This window comes from Vulpes vulpes, chromosome 7, assembly GCF_048418805.1.
Source record: "Vulpes vulpes isolate BD-2025 chromosome 7, VulVul3, whole genome shotgun sequence".
Taxonomy (NCBI): domain Eukaryota; kingdom Metazoa; phylum Chordata; class Mammalia; order Carnivora; family Canidae; genus Vulpes; species Vulpes vulpes.
In genome coordinates, this window is record NC_132786.1 from 121,654,972 (window position 1) to 121,676,331 (window position 21,360).

Below are 21,360 nucleotides of genomic sequence, written 5' to 3' on the forward strand. Positions count from 1 at the left end.
CCACGGACCACCACCCCAGATGTTACATGTAAACATGCTCTCGGAGATCCAGTAATAACAGAGGAAGAAGAGGCTCACATGACCGACCCACTGGTTGTGAGAACGTGCTCCTGTTCCTCACCCTGCTGAGAAAATCCATTACTTTCCCAGTCATGGAACCAAAAGGAGAGAATGGCTCATTAGAGTCAGCGATATTATTCATTGACTTTAGGATGCTTCCTGCCTTGAAAAAGATGAATGGCATTGCATGGGTCCCGTTAACAGGTGGTCAGGAATACAGGTAATTCCCCGAGAATAATCAGTGACAACTGTTTATACACATACACTCGACTCTACTATATGTGATTTTTGGGGTGTCTTCATAAATAGATTAGGTAAGATGTGGGGAACAAGGGCGCTGTCATATATTTATATGCATATTTTATTATGTAGGTGCCTCACAGAAAATTTGACTTTTAATAGTCAGAAACACATTCAACTCTTCTAACTGCATCAAATAGTTTCTGATGAAGGCATGGCATACACAGAGTCGGAACTGTGAAGAAAATTTTAAATTTTGTATTAACCACTGCCCCAATTTTTTTACAGCAATGTTGGGAAAAAAGCCAAACTAGGTCAATTTTCAGCCTTTTTTAAAAAAAAGAGGAGTTCCATAATTTACCTTGGAAGCTGGAGAAAAGAAAGATGCTTTGCAGAACTTTAAGGGCTACCTTCATTTTACACAACGACTAACTAGAAGCCAAATTAGTGCTCTCTCTGATGTCATTGAGTTAACCAGTGTCAGACTCCTGGAACTCAGATTTCCACTTCTCTCCAGCTTCTCTCACCACATCATAGATCTTGCTCACATTATTTCTTCACTAGGGGTCATAAGTTTTTTGAAAAATTTATTTTGAAGACTTACACCTCACACTTGAGAATCAAATTTAAGAGAGACTTCTAACAGGAGATCGACTCAACAAATCTCACATATTCATACAAAAAATTATACTCCTATAAAAGCACTCATAATTCTTTTGCATCTATGTTCTTGCATCACTCAGAACTTACACGTCCTATCTCAGATGAACACAAGTCTTCTAAAACCTTACCATAGATAGTGGAGCACAGAGGAAGCCGCACAGTCAATCCACCTACACACACAGGGCTCCAGCCTCAATGGAGTTCCGAGCCCGTCATCAATCCCTCTACCCTGGTTTAGCCTCCTCTACCGTTTACACTTCGGGGAATATTTAGGCTTCTGCCATTCTCCGCAGAACATCACCCGATGACCACTCAACTAACTCTCAGTCTACCGTGATAGTCTTTTAACAAGAAAATTCATTCCCTGTACATCCTCTCTCTCCCGAAGTGTATTTTTTTTTTTAAATACCCACACCAAGTTCTATTTCCCTCCCTTTACTCTAAGGGAGAAAAATTTCCATCTGTTCAAGGTCAGATGTTTCAACAATTAATCTGTCACCTGAGACTTGCTCCATCAGTTATTACATGGCTCTTTATAAATAATAAACATCCCCCTCTGTACCAGCTGCTTCCAACTGGTTTATAAACATATTCCATACTTAAAAATATTTTTTATATTAAAAAAATTCCATGGCCATTCTGGCCCAGGGACAAAGTTTTTGTGCTTGCAAGAGGTAAGAGATGTAGTACCAAGGTCTGATCCCAAACTTCTTAGCTGTGTGACCTTGGTAAATTCTCTCTAAAGATCAGTTCTATTTGGTTCCCTTATCTGCACCATAGAGTAATACTTATTACTTTATAAGATCAAATGAGGCAATGCATGTAAAGCATGTATCATTGTGCCTAGCATTGAAAAATGTTATGTTTTCAATTCATAATATAATAATTATTTGTGCTATTTAAAAGTATTAATATAAAATGAAAAAAAAAAAAAACCTAACTGGATAGGCTTAATAGATTTGAGAGAGTAGAATAAAAAAGGACAACGAATTTGAAAATAGAACAAAAGAAAGTATCCTATTTAAGGAATATAAAAAAAATGATTGAAAAAGTGAACAGCACCTCAGGGACCTGTAATATAAAGTGTTACAGGGACAATACAAAGTGTTTTAAATTCTACATAACTGGGGTCTAAAATGAAGAGAGAATGGGGAAGAAAAATGAAAGAAAAAATGGCCAAAAAATTCACAAATTTGGTAAAAAAAAAAATCTAGAAAGCTCAGTAGTCCTAAATCACATATATGTATTATATATATATATAAAATCATACCTAAGCACATCATAGTATAAATACTGATAACAGGGATAAGAAATGATCTTGAAAGCAGCCAAAGAAAAAAAGACACACTATAAACACAGAAACTATAATATAAATGATAATAATATAAATTATTATCTCTATTTGGAACAGAATACTCCAAGACTCGAGAAGCTACAGTCTTTCCAGATGCACTTGCTGAGCTATTAAAAACCACCAACAATTTACAGAAGACTAAAGTCTTACAGATTATGTTCTCTGACAACAGAATTAAATTTTAAATAAATCACAGTAAGATATTAGGAACAGGCCAAAATTCAAAAACAAAACAACATATTTCTAATGAGAAATCACAAAGTAAATTAGAATATATTTTGTGCTGAATGAAAATAAAAACACAACATCAAAATCTGTGGGATGCAGTGAAGGAAGAGAATTTAAAGCATCTAAAGCAGAGAATAGAGAGAAATTTCTATCTCTAATTGTATATATTAGAGGAGTTGTCTCAAATCAATCATCTAAGTTTCACCTTAGGAAGCTCAAAAAAGGCAAATTAAATATAAAGTAAAAGGAAATAATAATATAGGTAATAAATCAATGAAATAGGAGACAAATACTAGAGAAATAACAAAGCCAAACATTTTTCATCTAAAAAATAATATTAAGCAGTTAGCAAAAGAAGACTGAGCAACATAGAAAACACAAATCATAAAAATTAGGCTTTTATGAGGGAATATAACTACAGAAGGAATATTAAAGAATAAGGATTAACTTTGTGTCAATAAATCCAACAAATCAAATTCCTCTTAAACACACAACTTTTAAGATTGACATAAATTGGAATGGCTTCATATCTTTTAAGGAAATTGAATCCACAAATAAAAACTTTCCCCCAAAGAAAATTTCTAGCTCATATGGCTTTACTAATGACATCCACCACACATTTAAGAAAGAAATCGTGCCAAACTTATACATACCCTTCCAGAAAATAGTGAAGGAAATGTTCCAACTCACTTTACGATCCCAGAATTGCATTCAAATCAAAACCAGTCAAGTATTTTTTTTAATTTACAGAAAAATGATCACTCACGAATATAGACACGAACTCCCTAGAAAAATATAGGCAAACTAAATCCAGCAACACACAAAAAGATTAATAAAAGGTGACCCTCTGAAGTTTACTTCAGGAATGCAAGTTGTTTCAGTATTTGAAAGTAAGTGTAATTCATCACCTTAAAAGACTAGAGAGAAAAACCATGACCACATCAATAGATGCAGATAAACCATTTCACAAAACGCAAAACCTATTCATGATAAAAATCTCTCAATATGGAATAAAACCTCAGTGACATTACGAGCATCTATAAAGAAGCACAGCTAACAGCATACTTAATGGTGAAACACTCTTTCCTCCCTGGGAAAAGGAGAAGGCCCTGAAGTCCTTCTGTCAACAATAAGTTCAACAATAGGTTCAACAATAGGTTCTAGTCAGTGCAATGATGGGGGGCTATGGGGAAAACAAGGCAGGCAGGCAGGCAGATAGGCGATTAGAAAGAAGTGGTAAAACGGGCTCTATTCATAGACGATATGCTTATTTGCCTACAAAATTATATACAATATACAAAACAACTGCTAAAACTAAAATCAAGTTTAGCAAGATCACTGGATACTATGTCAACCTACAAAAATAACTTCAATACCTGTATACGAGCAATAAATATCTGGAGAAAAGTTTTCAAGCTGTGTGATTTACAATAGCAACAAAAACATGAAATACTTATGAATAAACCCAGGAGAAGGCATTTAAGACCACTACACTGAAGACAACAAAACTTGTCAAAAGAAATTATAAAAAACTAAAAAAAAAAAAAAAAAAAAGGACAAATATGCTACGATAACGAGTTGGAAGACTCAATCTCATTCATGTCCATTCTTAAGAAATTAGTCTACGGAGTCAATAAAATTTCAATCCCTGCAAACTTTTGGCAAAACCAACAAGCTGATTTCAGATTTGGTTTTTGTTTAGTCTTTTTTTTTTTTTTAAGATTTTAAGATTTTATTTTATTTAAGATTTATTCATGAGACACACATAGAGGCAGAGGGAGAAGCAGACTCCCTGTGGGGATCCTGATGTAGGACTCGATCCCAGGATGCCGGGGTCACACCCTGGGCTGAAGGAAGATGCTCAATCGCTGAGCCACCCAGGCGGCCCTCAAATTTGTATGAAAATAGGCAAAACAATTTTGATGAAGAGAAAGTTGATCTTTCTCTACCTTATTTATTTCACTTAGAATAATACCCTCTAGATCCTTCCATATATATATACACCATGTGATTTCACTTACATGGGTATCTAAAAAAAAAAAAAAAAACACAAAAAAAACAAAACAACCAAATGAACAAACAAACAAAAGAAACAAATGCTTAAATACAAAGAAAAAGAAAAAACTGATGGTTGCCCGAGGTGGGGATGGTGAAGGGACAAGTGGAATGGGTGAAGGGGATTAAGGGGTACAAACTTCCAGTCAAACACATCGCAGAAATGAAACGTACAGCAGAGGGAACACAGTCAATAAAACTGTCATAATACTGCATGGTGACAGATGCTACTTACACTTATCGTGAACGCTGCATAATGGACAGAACTGTCTCATCACTACATTGTCCATCTGAAACTAACATTGTAGTCAACTATACTTCAATACTAAAAATTTTAAAAAAAGAAATAAAATTGAGAGACTGTTCCTGCATCTAAAGCTTAATATTTAACTACGGTCATCATTTACCTGAATTTCTAGTATAAAGCTAAGATCAATTCATGATAAAAAATTTAGAAGATGGTTCAGTGGTTGCTTGGATTGGGGAAGGAATTTATGAGTTAAGTATCCCAGGAAACTTTCTCTGGTGATGTAAATCTGTTCTATCTTATAAGGGGTACCAGATTCCACCAGTGTATGCATTTTTGAAACTCATCAATTTGTATACTCCTCTAAATTCTACTTTGTGTGAATGTTTCCTTAGAGATCTGTAAACAACGGTGAATTCCAGGCTTGTGTATTTGCTCTTTAATTAGCCCACTAATTCTGAAACGACTCCGTGTTCACAGCTTGCATAAATGAGAAAATGAATTGAAGTATAATGGAAGCCAGGTTTCTCACTCTTGGAGAAGTTAGTTTGAAATAGAGAAAGGACAAGAACATACTCTGTGGCTTTGGTTTAGAATCAGGGGCATCAATTCAGTGTGAATTCATGGTTTGATAATAAAGAGACATATAAATATAAATATGTGGGTTTATAAAAATAGATAGGATTATGATAAGGATACCTAATTTCCTAACTCTAGGCTTGTTTCTAAATACTGTTTTCCATTAAAAAGGAAACTAGTGGTCCTGGGACTAATAGCTAATTCCAGAAAAATGGGATAGGAAAAATATGAGCCTGGAATATCTTGCTGCAAGAAAATAAGGAAGTACTCAAAGAATGATGAAAACACATCAAAAGGAGCCAGCTTAAAGGAGCTCTCAGTGGCTCAATCTGGGGTGGTTCTGAGCAGTGATCCAGGGGCTGTGGACCCTAATGAGGCGGGTAGAGATAGCCCCCAACTCAAATACATATTATTATAATTATACAGGAGTCCTCACCTCCTATATACATAGGTTATGGAGTCCCAGTTGACTTTGTTATATTACCGTCCAATTTGTATCTACTTATAACCATTTTCAAGTAGTGGCCCAATTCCCTGAAGGGGAATTTTTGCATGAGCAGTATCGCCAAACCCTTTTGCAAAAAAAGCAGTGGATTGTGTGGAAGAGCTTAGAAGAACTAAGACAGCTTCATTGGTGGTGAGAAAGTGGGCGGTTGCTCCAAGAATAGCACCCAGACTGGAAGCCATGAATGAAGAAACACCAAACAACTGTTTTTTACAGAATGAAAGGGAAAACTATGTAGGTGGGAGCAGAGCAGCAATGTAAAGGCAATTAGTTCTAATTCAAAGCGGAAAAGAGAGGAAAGCAATTACGGTCAATCGTAAAGCGAGAAAGCAGAGCGCACGCGTCCGAACCACAAAGTACTCCTATGACATTGAACTACATCCCGCATTGCTCCCCCAAATCATTCAGTACTCACGGCATCCTTGTTCCCTTCTCCACCTGGTCACCTCCACCCATCTACCCAATCTTAGTCAACAAATATATAACAATAAGATACCTGGAAAGATTTTTTTTCTTTACAGGGGTTATAGCTATCATCCAGGCTCTGCAGTTCTCCTCTAACTCTTCCTCTTGATCTAGAGTTTCAAGAGAGGGAGGGCAAGACATGGATCCAGCCAACTACCCTCTCTTCAAAATCTCTGCTCAGAGCCACAGACCTTAGTCTCCAGCTCCCCCTTTTCTAATCACTCCGCAATGCTCCTGGGAAGTCATAGTGAATTACTGTTTATAAAAAATATTAATGAATGAGCTAAAAAAAAAAAAAAACTATTCTCGTACAAGGTACCCTAAATACTCTTTCTAAAAAATATTATTTTAGATGATTCTCTATCATTTTATTCTTGAAAGTCTAAAAAGCAACTTAAATTGTATTTCTATGTTATGAGGCAACCGCTATAATGAAGTAGAGAGTACTGAATAACAAATGGCAGAACCAAGTACAATTATTCATCACAGGAAGAAAAAGGCATATGAAATAAATTAAAAACAATTCGATTGTTCTTTTCTGGCCCATTTGTCATTTCTGTGGTTGTCTAGCACCTGTAACTCCTTCCTACTTTTAGAAGAATTCTCTACCTTATGATTCTTCCCTGTTAGAAGCTAAACATGCCCAATAGCTGCTTTCCTGGACTTCCCTGTAGCCAGGGAGAGGGTGTGGGGCCTAAGCTTGGACAACCAAATGCATCTGCTCTTAGGCTTCAACTTGGAAGTGAGTGATGCAAAGAGCAGGGCTGGGGGAGGACCCACTCAAGACCCAGAGCATGATGTAGTCATGCTGTCTGGTGTCAGCAAGCTACAGTCCTCACCTCTCATCAGCAGAAGCCTTACCCACTGCAGACTCGCTTGACAGTGGTCACCTGTCAGTGATGCTAGCTCATTAAGACCTGGTCCCCTAGCTTTCCCAGCCATGCTCTACCATTAAACCAACCAAAACGTTTTCCTGCTTAACCCCATGAGCTAGCTTCACTAGCTCACAACTAAAAATCCTACCTGGCACAGCTAGTGCCTTTCAGCGTACCTCATTATACTAAGCTGCCACCTAGAAGCAATAGCTACTACACAGAGCGACTGTTAAGTTTTTTTCACTGGTTAAAAAAAAAAATGCTCCCTTTTGAATTTCCTAGTTATTATTTTGGCTTCTGACTTTGAAAGGCTCTGTTCAAATTAAAAGGTCTTTCCTATTCCAGGGCTAGAAATTGTACTTTATAAGTATGAATAAATGATTGAAAATAAATTAGCATGGAAATTCCATTAGCATATGATGCACATGATAAATAATAAAAACCCAAATATCATTTCACCCTAGGTTACTGGCTCTAAACAGAAAGTAGATTACTGGAGGCAAAGTTCCCCACGATGATTACTCATTAGCTTATTCAAAGTGGCTTTACAGGCTTTAGTGCATTTGCCAAATTGACTCTTGCCCAAATTTTCCTGGCACACAAATTACCAAACAGTTAACCCTCCTATTAGTAGTCTCAGCAGGAATCAATGCATGAATGAGCATGGAGCCTCTTCTCCCGCCTTGAAAGGCCAACCAGAGCAGTGTTCAGGCCAAATGTCTTAGAATTACCAAAGAGCTATGGCCAGTGTCAGATAATAAATACTTGAATTGTAGATAATGGGACCTTTGCTTTCCCCAACTTCTGCTCTGGCAGTAATTTAAAGAACTGGACTCATTTAAAATAATGGATTTTTTTTGTCTTGCCGCTTTTAGATTCCTAAAGCTTCAATTTACTCTATATGCAAGAGAAATGAAGATGTTTGGATAAAATATTTACTTTCAAGATGAACAGCGTGACAGGTAGTTTTGGTGCTAAAAAGGTAACTTTGGTGTTTCTGCTCTTATCAGCTGATGTGATGTTTTCTTTATAAGAGTCAGGATAAGAGTACAAAGTGTAACTTCTCACATGCTATGATCTACCAGGAGAGAATATTCTTTATGGATAAAGAGCAGCAGTGCCTATCAGAGCAACCTTTCACTGAGACTACGCGGGCCAATGAGTTTGACCATAAAGGACTCCTGTCTCCCCGTTATACATGGGAGACAGATCACTGGCTCATTTCGTATTAGCCTCTCAGGACCCATAGGACAGAAACAATTTCCTTTCACTCCCAGCCAGGTTGGAAATGACCCAGTCATTCAGAAACAAACAGGATGTAAGTTGATTTAAAAAAAAAAAAAAAATCAGCCAGATAATAAAATCTTTGATTCGACTTGAAATGAGTTCCTTCCTTTTTCTCTGACAGGAGAAATGGTAGATATGAATGCAAAACTGAAGTAAAATTTAGGAAAAGCATGCATTTTCATACATTGAACGCAAGTTACAATGAAAACAAAATATTTTCTTGATTTTTGATCACGCAGCATAAAACCCAGAAGGCACACTTTATTATGAAATAGCTCATTTGACACGTTAAGAATATAATTGAAACGTGCCTCATCCAAGAAACACAAACGAGCTTCAGTGACATCAGCTGAAATATACTGGCTCTCGCTCATGCGGTTCCTGGGGATTTCTGAAAATCTCCAGTAACCTCAGTGGTCGTCTGCAGGGCTTCGCAAAGGGTTTGCAAAGTCCAGAGTAAAACTGTTTGGTTTTGCCGCACGTCCGGGGAAGGCCTTCTATCCCTCTGTACTAATTACCCAGTGCTTTAGCTTTCTACCTCCTGACATACTGAAGATGAGGTTTGCTTTCCGTCCACACCTATCCCGGAGCACGGGCACACATATGTCAATGCAAGGATATGATTATAGGGACAAACACACACATGAAATGACAGCATCGTAAATATTTCCAGTATACTGCACTCAGGTTAATCATCCACCAGGTGTTACGTGTGAACTCTAACTAGTTCTCTGAAAAGGACAAATAGAGGAAACATTTAAACCTATGCTTTAATGACGGATGGAAGAACAGATCACTTTAAATTCTCATCACTCTGGACGATATGAGCCTCTCTGACTTCCTTACCTCTTCTAATAAACGCAATCAGGAGTCTTGGCAGCCTATCGGAAGGACAACATTTAAACCTCCATTTCCTTAGGGCTGATGGCAGTAAGTCAATAAGTTTTTTATCACTTAGGACTCTTTGAAGCGTGTACTCAAGTACAGTAAATACGTGTGTGTGTGTTGGTGGGGGAGGTGAGAAGGGGCGAGGAGGTTGGTTTAAATGAAACACATGTGAGCAGGAGCCTGGAGGTCTGCAGCAGACACCGCCACCAGCCCCCAGAGGCGAGTCTGAGACTAACCAGGACTTCAAATGACACGTTGTGAGACTGCATATACCACACAAATTTCATTCTATTCTCCTCATGCTAATTTCATTTTCCAAAGACATCACTGAAAAAAAAAAAGTAATTTCTAGTTGCAAAGAAATAGTTGAGACAGAAGCTGGATAAAGAAGTTGGGGGTGCCACTATCTGATCAGAATCTTGGTTCTAGGAGGAGTCCTGGGTGGCTCAGCGGTTAAGCATCTGCCTTCAGCTCAGGGCATGATCCCAGGGTCCTGGGATCGAGCCTTGCATGGGGCTCCCTGCATGGAGCCTGCTTCTCTCTCTGCCTATGACTCTGCCCTCCTCCCCCCTCTCTCACTCTCTCAGTGTCTCTCATGAATGAATAAATAAAATCTTTAAAAAAAAAAAAAAGCCAAAAAAACCACTAAAAAAAAAAAAGAAGAAGAATCTTGGTTCAAATAACTGGATCCCCCATCCCCCACCCAGCCGCTGAGCACGTCTTATGGCACTAGAAAAGGGAAATCAAAAAATCAAAAAAAAAAAAAAAACACCCACATATTTTAAAGACAGCACCAAAGTAACCTTTATAGGAAACATAATTTCTTTGTAATATTTATTTTGTAGCTCAGTGTTATTCCTGAATTATATTTGAAAGAGGCCACCAGAATCTCTCCATATTTTGCATTTTGAGGCATTTATCCTCACCCTTCTTGAAAATGACCAGATTAAAGAACAGGCAACAAGCCTGGAGATGGTTTCTTCATTCGACGCGGTGCTGGAGGAAAAAAATGACTGTGTGAGAGACTCAATACCTTCTTTTGTCGGCTTTCAGCAGCAGCCAGCTGCGTGGACATCCTCTCCTGCATCTTTCTGCAGTGGGCCATGACCGCTTCAAGGATGGAGAGGGGGTTGGTACAAACTGGCTTCTTCTCTTTCTCGCCGGCACCTGCCTCATAGTCTCTCTGCAGTGCCAAGAATGGGTCATTCAGATTAAATCTCCCATACCGTTCCTGGATGAATACCTCCTTCCTGCGAGCCTAGAACGAAATCAGAGGAATGTATTGAAGAAAGAAATAAAAATATACAGAAAGATATTTATAAGAAGGTTTCGTGATTACTTTTCCAAATGGTATTCACAACTGTTTTGAGTAACGGCTTGTTGAGCGAGAAGTGAGGGAATGTGACCCCAATCCCTGACCAGCCTGGCGTGCCCCTCAGTGGACATTCGAATTTCCTTCCTTTAAGAATGTCTTTTAAGTTACGAATGATGCAAATACAGTTCTTTTTTTCCCACGACGCACATTTCTTCAAGGATCTGTGTTTTAGGTACAGTCTTTTTTCATTTAAGGTCAAGTCAGAAGTACCAACAATTAAAATAACTTTTAGCAAAAGTTCAAAAGTGAAATTATCTCCATATCCTGATAGAACTTCTATTTCACCTAATACTTATCAAGCTAAGTCACCAAATATAAATCTACAAGTTTTGTATAGTCAGAATTTATAAGGATCTTTGCTAAAGAAGAAAATGAGATTTTTATGTCAAAGAGTCACAACATTCATATTTTGTGAAGTCTGACAAAGCAACAACAACAACAAAAACCTCTAGAAGATTTAAGATGCAAATACCTCCTCATTGTTGAAGGGCATTACAATCGAGTTCCCAGAGTCCCAGAAAAGAACGTAACCTCATTTCACTCTCAGTGTCAGTCCTTCAGCGTCAAAGTTAATTTCACATCCACATGGCACTAAATGCAATTTTCTATAATTAGCCTACAACAGTCTTTGCATAAGACGGAAAATACTAGAAACATACTGAAACGAGCAACATTTTCCAAACTCAGGTCATGTGGAATAGCCACCAGAAAAAAATTATTCTATGTCACTGCCAGCGGAAAAACTAAATGACTTTACAATAAATCAAGCTAATTGTCCAAAATGTTAAATGTGTTTTCTAAAGAAATATTACATAAACTTCCTCACTTTAAAAGTAGCTGCATTAAACAACTAGATTTTTCCATTTTTAGACCACTGTGGGCAAGCCAACAACTAGATAAACACAAGGGCAAATGACAAATGGGAAAATCTAACATTTCTTTTCCTATTACCAAACTAGATTAAGAAATACAGTTTACAGAAAATCCAGTTCCACCGTTAAATTTCAGCTAGCTTTCAGAGGACTGTTTTAAAGTTACAAGTCAACCCGACTTACGAGTCAAAAAGCATTCGCTATTTCTCGATTCTTCAAATTCAATGAAGTGATCAATACATGAAGTATCACTTCCAAGATGCGATTTCAAAAGCGATTTCACTTTGCCTTCCTTCACTTTTCTTTTACCTTTTATTCAATGTACTAGTTCGTCCCCTACCCTGGATAAAAACTTGAGATACTCCTATGGTTTTTCTCTTACTTTTTTTTTTTTTCCTCTTACTTTTCTCCAATACAAGTCCTACAGTCATTGTAGGGCATAAACCCATTTCGATTTTATTAAAACATCCAACTTGAGTGGTAGGACAACTTCCTTTCCGCAGCAAGGACTGGCTGCAGGGTAACGTGTACCACCTGGGAAAAGAGGGTCTGTGAAAACCTTTCTCCCTTTAGACAAGTGTCTAAGGGGGGACACTAGTCTCCCTTTCTAGGTGGTGTTAGTTCTCTCTAGGTGAGAAGGGCCTGGAGGTAGATGATGAAGATGGAGGTGAGAGGAGCAGATGACTCTATCCGACTGGTTCATTTTGAACGCTATCGTTACCAACTTAGTGCAGTAAATATTTAAAGCCTACTGCTTCCCTATGAAGTGCCTGGTGACTTTAGAGGGCCACCACCCCGTCGTCCCACTGCTGGGGTCTCTTCATCTATAGTTTCCCTTAATGTAGCTCATAAATTTAGGACAGACTACATAATCTGAAAGGACCAGTAAAAAAAATGAAAACATAGAGCTCTTAACTCAAAAATTAAGAATTCCAAGATGGTGCCAGGATACCACTTAACCAAGCAAGGGACCTTCCTAAGTGCATGGCCCTTTGCATCTGCCCAGGTTGCACACCCATGAAGCTAGCATTGCATACATTCCTTATGCAGCATCTAGAATCTAGTTTTTGTCAAGTGCTCCAGACTTCTCTATTGAACAGGACCTGAATCAATCTCATTCCCACTCTTTGGTGCTCATGGCCCAACCTAGTCTATGGGAAACGCTCATGAAACTTCATTTAAACAAAATCTGGGAGTACAAGATGACGGGGCACCCAGTTTATAACCTCTATTACAGGAAGAGTCCAGTCACTGTGGGCCTGGCGGGGCTGTCTTCTCCTTAACATCTGCTTTGAGCTCCTTTCAAGGAGGAGCACTTTTCGGAGCTGACATTGTGCCAGCCCACCAAAGAACACACAATGAGTATGTCTTGTATTCTTGCTGCACAGATAAATGTAGCCTCTAACAGACCTAGGGAGACATAATGTGTAACCCAGAGCCCCCTAAGGCAAGAGCTCAGGCCATTCTCCCCCGTTAGAGGACGTCAAATTTCCTCACAAAGGGACAATCTCACCAGGAACCTGCAGAGGAAGTCAGACCCGTGTCAGACGCCTCCTCCTTGCAGAACTAATTCCTGAGAAAATGATGACCAAGCATTAGTTGAGCCAGAACTAGGGGATCCCGGGAAGGACTGGATTAACTCACCAATCTAAAATAAGGCAAGAGCATTTTCAGGAAAAGCACAGGGGGTAGCAGTTGGTTTCCCATGGTTCATGATTCTTTGTACTACTTACACCCCAAACCTAGAGTGTGTGTAACAGAGGCACCCTGCTTGCCAGAGTTGTCAGAATATCTTTCCAAGGAAACCTCACTTTTCTGCTTAACGCCCTTCAAGGCTTCCGTATTCATTATTAAGCACCCTCCCCCACCCCAGGCCTCCGTCCACGGACACCTTCCTGGCCATCGCCTGGGTAACTTCCCACTGACCACTAACCCTCACTCTTCTGCTCATCTCAAATGATTCAGAGTTTAACCTAATTTGGAGTTAAGCAAGCATGAGCACATGCCCAAGCCAACGGAAACCCCTTGATTTTACCCACTTTTCAACTATTAATGTTTATTCCTTTCAACATTCTTGAAAGAATGTTTACCTTTCTCAGGACATCTTATTTTGTAACAGAGTATTTGATTCTTTACGTGCTATGTCACTTTTGGTAAGGGCAGATCAACAATACAGACAAGTTTTAATACTGAAGGAGATCATGTAACAAGAAAAAAAGAAAAAGACTGACGTTTATCATACTGGGTTTGAAGAGGCCTTTCCCTAAAAAAAGGAAGAGCTGAATGTGCAGATAACTTCTTGGTTTATGCATCAGAATTACTTGAGAATGAAATGCATTGCAGGGAAATGAGTCATTATAAAGACATAGACTATAATTATGAAAACAGACTTTTAAAGGAACCCTTAAAGCTAGCTAGAAACATAATTTCAATCAGAATCTGAAGTTTTAGGAGATCTTGTTGAGAAAGAAAGAAAAACATGGCCATTATTAGGAGAGGATTTGACAACATAGAGTTTCTGCTTTGGGCTTTAATTGTACAACCAGATCAACTGAAGTAGGTTGGACCTGATTAGTAATAATAAAAGGAAAAATACTTAAATATTCAACTTTTCCTAGAGCATGTAATGGTCTAAAAAAAAAAATCTAAAACTTGCATTGTGGGTCACAATTAAAACATATCACCAATTAATTTTTAGACACATTTAAAAGCTTATAGCTAAAATTATTTTATGAAAGGCCAAAATGACTTTGTAATATTTAAAAAAATAAGACTAATGAAAGATAACTTTTATTGAGAACTTATTATGTATTGCTAGGTGTCTTATATTCATTTTCTCCTACAAATAAATCCAACAGATGGTCATTATTTTAATTCACATTTTACAGACAAGCAGTCTGAGGCTCAGAAAGATGAACCTTACTCTCCCAAGGTTACTTCAGATGGAGCTGGTGTTCAACCCAGGCAGTCTTACTCCAAAGTCCACACTTTGAATTATTATGATTATTTTGAAATACTAAAAAAGGTTCAAAAATAAGTAATGTTTATAACACTATCCAAACTAAAGACGCAAATATGACTTCATATCTCAAGAAGTTAAGCATATTCTCAATGTTCTACATGTACTTGTTACTGACCATATGGCTAATAAAATTTAGTCAAAGTTAAGAGTCTTTTTTCTTTTTGAGATTCTTCAGAGAATGTCATTAAATGTAACAAACAATTTAACAGAAAAAAATGGTTTCTAAATGTGCTCCTTCAAAAAAGCATACTATCGAAAAGCACTGATGAACTTAAAAAATATGGAAAGCATTGATACAGATCTAACTGCAAGACTAAAATTTCTGTCCTCGGCTCTGGCCTCCTCAACACAGCTTCCACTGTCTCGGATGCCAATGACATAAAACCACAAGGGATGGTTGAAACGATGAGCCCAATCTGACAAGACAGATTTTCTCAGGAATAAATATAAGTCAGTTCTTGAGCACAAATACAGAAGCAAACCATGAAAAACCTAGGGGTTGCAATCAACACCATATTCAAGGAGCCAACAATGAAATGGAAACTGTCCCTCCCCCACACCTCAAACCAGCAACTCAATTCCAAGGTTCGTTAATTAACAGAAGAAGACATCAGAACTAGACAATTCCTGGACTACTGGGCTCGCTTCTGGGTAAAATATTTAGATAATGATCAACAGAGAAAGGGCCTGAGAACAGAACTGAATTTTAAGAGTAGAAGGAAACAGAAACACTTACAGTCACTTAAGTCCACGTATTCTTTTTTTTTTTTTTTTCCAGTATCTGAAGGCATCTTGGGTTTAAAGAGGTATTGGACTCTTTACATGACTCCCAAACAACTGGATTGTAGCCATGACAATAAAAATTTGAGGGCCAAAGCTATTCTAGAGATACAATAAGTTGCCCTGGCCTGAAGTGAAATCTGTGTCTCGGGCTCTGCGGCAAACATAGGCTGAAAAAACATGTGGTAGAAACGGGTACGGGAATCTCAGAAATCAGGAAGGTCAGTGGCTTCTAAACTGTTACACCCCTCTCAAACCCTGAAATACTATTATTCAGAATCAAGAGGGATGGAAAATAGGTAGAGATTTTTTTTTTCCCCAATAGTCAACATAAAAATGTACTTATCTCACCTTAAATTTTGTCTTAGTGGAAGAGTTCAAATAGACCAAGATCCAAATAACAACCTCCTCCCCCACAAAAACCCCCCAAAAACTATAATTAAGAGCTCTTCTGAGAAGAAAGGGGGATGGATTCTACTTGGGAAAATTCTACTTGGGAACTAGAGATAAGCCATGGTCCTTAGAGCTCATTCTTACTCTAAGATGAGTTGACTAATGTAGGAGAAGGAAGGGTCTACTTGGGAATGGGAAACTGGAGATAAGCCATGGTCCTCAGAGCTCATTCTCACCCTAGGGCGGGTGGAATAATGTAGAAGAACGTGTTTACACATTCCTATACACACACACACAGGCCTGCAGACACAGACACATGTCAGGGGGGGTAAACAGACGACGGAGGGTAAAACCACAATATAAAAATTACTTAGTCTTTTGGGGGCACAGTCACTGACGTTCAATGATTGTTAAGTCTTAGAAATTCACTAGCCAGGAATGAAATATCACTTCTTGGATTATGAATTAAATCCCGAAAAGTCTGAAAAGTCTGTTTCAGCGAATACATTTCAGAGGCTGTTTACGTGTGGCAGGAGCCACACGGCCCGCAGAAATGAAGGGGGTCACGCGATACAGGCCCTGCCAAGCCATACCGGAACAGTAAGCCAGAGAAGAGGCACATTTTCCCTGCTCTCTCTCTCCTCCCTCATTCCCCAGCCTCCTGCCACCTTCAGTGTCACAGCTGCTCATAGACCTGCTAACCTGCATGTGTGGAAACTGTCACGGCAGGAATATCCATAGCGCATATTATGAATCGTGTATCAAGACAGACTCGGGTGTATTTGGTTCCTAAGGCAAATATCTAGAGGTCACACTTCAATAAACCACTAATGTTCTCTCAAAACACAGACCATGCTAACAGAAGCCATGAAATGGTCTGGTTTCAGGGAAATCGGAGCGGGAAGTAATCTTCCAACCTTTATTTGGAACTCGGACACCACTTACCACCTTGCACACATCCATCTCGGCCAGACGTGCGGCCCATGCACATCTGTAAAGATAAGATTACCTTTATTCCCTAACTAGGTCAAGCATGGCACACAGGGCCGCAGCGTTCTGTGCTCTTGCTCAGAGTACACGTTATTAAGTTATCGGCACACTTGAAGCAGAATCCGGGAAAGGCCTCTCAATTTGTCCTAATTCATCTCTCCAGGCAGCCACCGCCCATCAGTCAGAACTGGGACACAGATGAACCTGCCTGCCAATGCTGCCCTAGACATTAATTACTACAATTAGCTGTATCTTTCTTTACCTATACTCGACAGCTAAAACCACGCCTTTTCACATCTCTGTGATTCAAAGAACAACTAGCAATGTACCCCACTCACACCAGTTAGTTATTTAAGGTTAAGAGAAGTAATGGTTTCTGTCACTGGGATTAGTCATTCCTAGGTCTGTTAATTATAAGTGAACTTTTCATATCAAAAAAAACAAGACTTTTAAATTTCATGAGGCACTGTTTTTTCAACATTAGTAAAAAAAACTAAGTGTATTTATCAAAATCTATGAGCATATTTTTACTATTTCATATTTTTCTTTAAAATAATACATGTTCACTAAACAACACAGGAAAATACTGTTAGAAGGGGGAGAAAAACTATCATACATACATAATTCAATCACTTAATAGAAGGAACCATTAAATTTGCCTTGTATTTTTTCCAAACATGCATTTTTTTTACTTTATTTATTTGAGAGAGAGCACGGGTGTGCACACAAGCAGGGGGAGCATCAGAGGGAGAGGAAGACGCAGGCTCCCCTCTGAGCAGGGAGCCTGATGAGGGACTCGATCCCAGGACCCTGGGGTCATGACCCATGCCGAAGCAGATGCTTAACAGACTAAATCCCCCAGGCGCCCCTCCAAACATGTACTAAAAAATAGTTATCCAAGGACTTAAGGGAATATATTTAAGTATCCTTTCCCACTTAGTTTGCTATTTCCCATTTCAATGATCTACAGCAATATATTTTTTAAGTTTTTATTTATTTGAAAGAGAGAGCACGCTTGAGCCCATGAGTGGGGGTGGGGTGGGGTGAGGCAGAAAGAAAGAGAGTCTCAAGCAGACTCTGAGTTGAGCCTGGAACCCGATGCACCATCTCCATGATCCTGAGATGCTGATCTGAGCCAAAACCAAGCATGGGAGCCTAACCGAATGAGGAACCCAGGAGGCCCAAATCAGTATTTGGAATAGTACCGCATAAACGACAATCTCATGGTTTCTGAGTTTGCATTTGATTGTTCTAACCTACCTGGAGGTAAACCTGTAGGAACATTTGCTACAGTAAATCCATAAATATTTTAAAGCTTCTGAAACTATCAAATTCCTCTTCAGAGAGAGTGTGCCAATTTATAGTCCCACCTAGTTTTTTTTTTTTTTTAAACTGTTGTTATGACAGACATCGGTCCAGAATTTCCTTCTTTACTTTTTAAATATCTTTGTCAGTTTGGGGATTGGAGTCCGTTAACCTCATAAAATGAAATGGGCCACGATGCCCCCTCATGTATTTTTGGAAAGGTTTATGTTTATTAGTTTAGTTTTATTTTTTTTGTTTTTTGTTTTTTTTAGTGTTTGATTGCATTTACCAGTGAAATCATCTGGGTCTGGAGCATTCCTTTGGGGAAGGTTTTTCCAATGAATTTTTAAAATAGCTATGAAGCTCTTTGGATTTTTCCTTTCTCATAGCAATTTTATACATTGTATTTTTCGGGATATTTGCCCACTTCATCCAGGATGTTCAAGCTGTTCATAGTATTCACTTAGTATCTCTGTGATGTCGATAGGATCCGTAGTGATAATCCCTTTTTTCTCATTCCCAATATGGTGATTTGTCTTCTTTTGTGTTCTTACTCATTTCAGCTAAGGATATGTCAATTTTCTTTCCTTTTCTTTTTCTTTAAAGTAAACTCTAGGCCCAACATGCACCTTGAGCTCACAACCTTGAGATCAAGGATCTCGTGCTTTACTGTCTGAACCAGCTGGGCACTTCAGGAATATGTCATTTTTGATGATTTTTTTCATGAGCCAGATTTTGGCTTCATTAATACTCTACGTTGTCTATTTTGTATTTCACTGATTGCTGTCCCTTAAGAAAAACTTTTCTTCCTTCTACTTACTTTGTGTTTATTTTAATCTCCCTTCCTTATTCTTAAAGTAGAATCTTAGGTCATTTTTAGATCTTTCACCTTCTAAATACAAGCATTTAAAGCACTAAACTTTCCTCTGAGTACAGTTTGGGCTATATCTCAAGTATTTTGATGTATTTTTTGCTGTCATTCAGATCAAATTATTGTCTAATTTCATTGTTTGGTCTTTGACATGTAAATTATAGATTTTTTTTCACAAGTTTCCAGATATTTGGAGTTTTCCTAAATAGCTTATCCTTATTGGTTTCTCATTTAGTGCTGTGAGGTTACTGAATACAATCTACAAATGTTAACTGATTAAGATGGTTGATAGTGTTATTCATATTTGCTATGTTTTTACTGTTTTTTTCTCCCCTAACAACTACTAGCTCTTCTATCAATTATTGAAAGACATATTGAAACCTGTAATTTCAAAACTGTTTTTCCCTTTGAATCTGTTGACTTTTGTTTCTCATATTCTGAGGCTCCATTACTAGTCACATAAACATTTATGTCTTTGTGAGGAATTATTCCCTTTATGATTATCGAACAGTATCATCTCTACAATAATGGGTCTGTTTTGAAACTTCTATTGTTTCCTTTATCTTTCCATTCAGAATTTGCCAGTACAAATATTTTAATTTGTATTATTAAATCCTATCAAGCAGTAAGACAAGCCTCCTTCACAATAACAATTTCTAAAACTTTGTTATGCTCCCAGCTTATTCTTCTAAATGAAATTCAGAAATTGATAAAATAAATCTCAAAGAAAAGCAGCTATAATTTTTATTGCTATCATGTATAAGTTAGATATATATTTGAAGACAGATTTTCTCATGAAATCACATCTTGCTGCTAGAAAATAATCCCCTTTATTAAAATTTGCTGTTGTATCTTATAAAAGTTGTCTATTTTTAAATCAATTAGCATTAATTTGAGAATAAGGACATTCTTTTCCATTGTTTTGGGCAATATCCCCACTTTGCTAATTATCTCTGTACATACTTTATCTTGATTAAACGGCTAGAGCATTTCTCAATCCAGGCCGCTCATCAGAATCACGTGTAACTCTGCAAACACTCAGCTTCAGCCCAACGTTCAATGATGAGTCTATGAAGATTCCCATAAGTACTAATGCCCTAGCCAAGCATAAGAACCAATTTCTTGTTTCTTGTTTTTCTTTACACTTTAATACCATCATTTCCACACTTAATATCTTTACGCTTATTTCCAGCTAGGTAAGTCTTTAGGGCATTAATTTTTCAAAGCAGCTTCTGGATGAGAACGTTTTATTTCTCTGCCAATCTAGGACTTCCATTTGCTTCTTACACGAATAACACCTCGTTCGGGTGACAATGTTCTTGGGTCGTCTCCCTCAACACTAGATACTATCCCATCACCTCCTGCATTTACTTGGGCACAGGAGCAAGACTCCTTGCTAGGTAGGTTTTTCTCCCTTTAAGGGAAACCTTCTACTTTTCTTCTGCCTAATTAAATCAGTTCCTTTTCTAACACTTAAGACCATTCCTAGCATAGGCTGGTATTTTCCTGCCCCACAGCCTTTTTAACCTAAGGATTCTGCTACATCTCATTGGTAGCATCCATTCTGCTTGTCCTGGTCTTTTTCAGGAACATCAATTTTCTCCTGGTGGGTCTGCACTCCCTGTCCTCCACATACATGTGTCTTTGTCTCTACATTATCACTTTAATTTTTTCCTCTGGGTTCTGGGAAAACCTCTTATTAAATTCGTTATGGATTCAATTTTGGAATTGGATTCAATGTTGATTGAACACTGAACATTCAATGTTCAATATGGATCCAATGTTGACTTTTCAGGATTGCTTCTAATATATGCTTCAATTCTCCTCGTGCACTTTAAACTATCACGAGCGAATCAGGTTGGTATCATTATCCTCACTTTACAGACGAGAAACCCAAAAGGGCTTGCTCCAGGTCATAGGGCTAGAAGCGGTGGAGCCAGGACTCACTCCAGCAATCTGTCCCCAACATCTGTGCTTTCGGCTCCCCGGCTCTGCAGCCAGTTCACTCTTCATCATAGTCTGGCTCATCCACCATTCAGTCTCACTTCAAAGTCTATGTTTCTTTGAATTTTAAGACACAAAGCAGATGGTGCCTAAAAATTACTTTCTAAAATTTACTTGTTTCTCATAACAATGTTGTCAGATGTAGGTCGTTCCTCTGCATTTTAAGTGTTAGGTTATCTTCCCTTTTCTCTGCTACAAAATCTTTCATAAGCCTTATGTTCTTTCTTTTTTCTGTTTACTCCATCTTTGGACCAGGAGGAGTCAACCCAGATATGGTGTTCATCCTCAAGCAGGGCAGGAAG

The 21,360-nt window shown here is 38.2% G+C and overlaps 1 protein-coding gene across 2 annotated transcripts in view; it reads right to left on the reverse strand.

Moving 5' to 3' along the window:
• The window catches only part of CTTNBP2 (cortactin binding protein 2), a 142,752-nt gene that overhangs the window by 74,159 nt on the left and 47,233 nt on the right, over positions 1–21,360 (reverse strand). For both annotated transcript variants that reach the window (XM_072764893.1, XM_072764894.1), the window contains exon 3: positions 10,480–10,704. In XM_072764893.1, the coding sequence (XP_072620994.1) occupies positions 10,480–10,704 (225 nt within the window). The remainder of the gene's footprint in view (positions 1–10,479; positions 10,705–21,360) is intronic.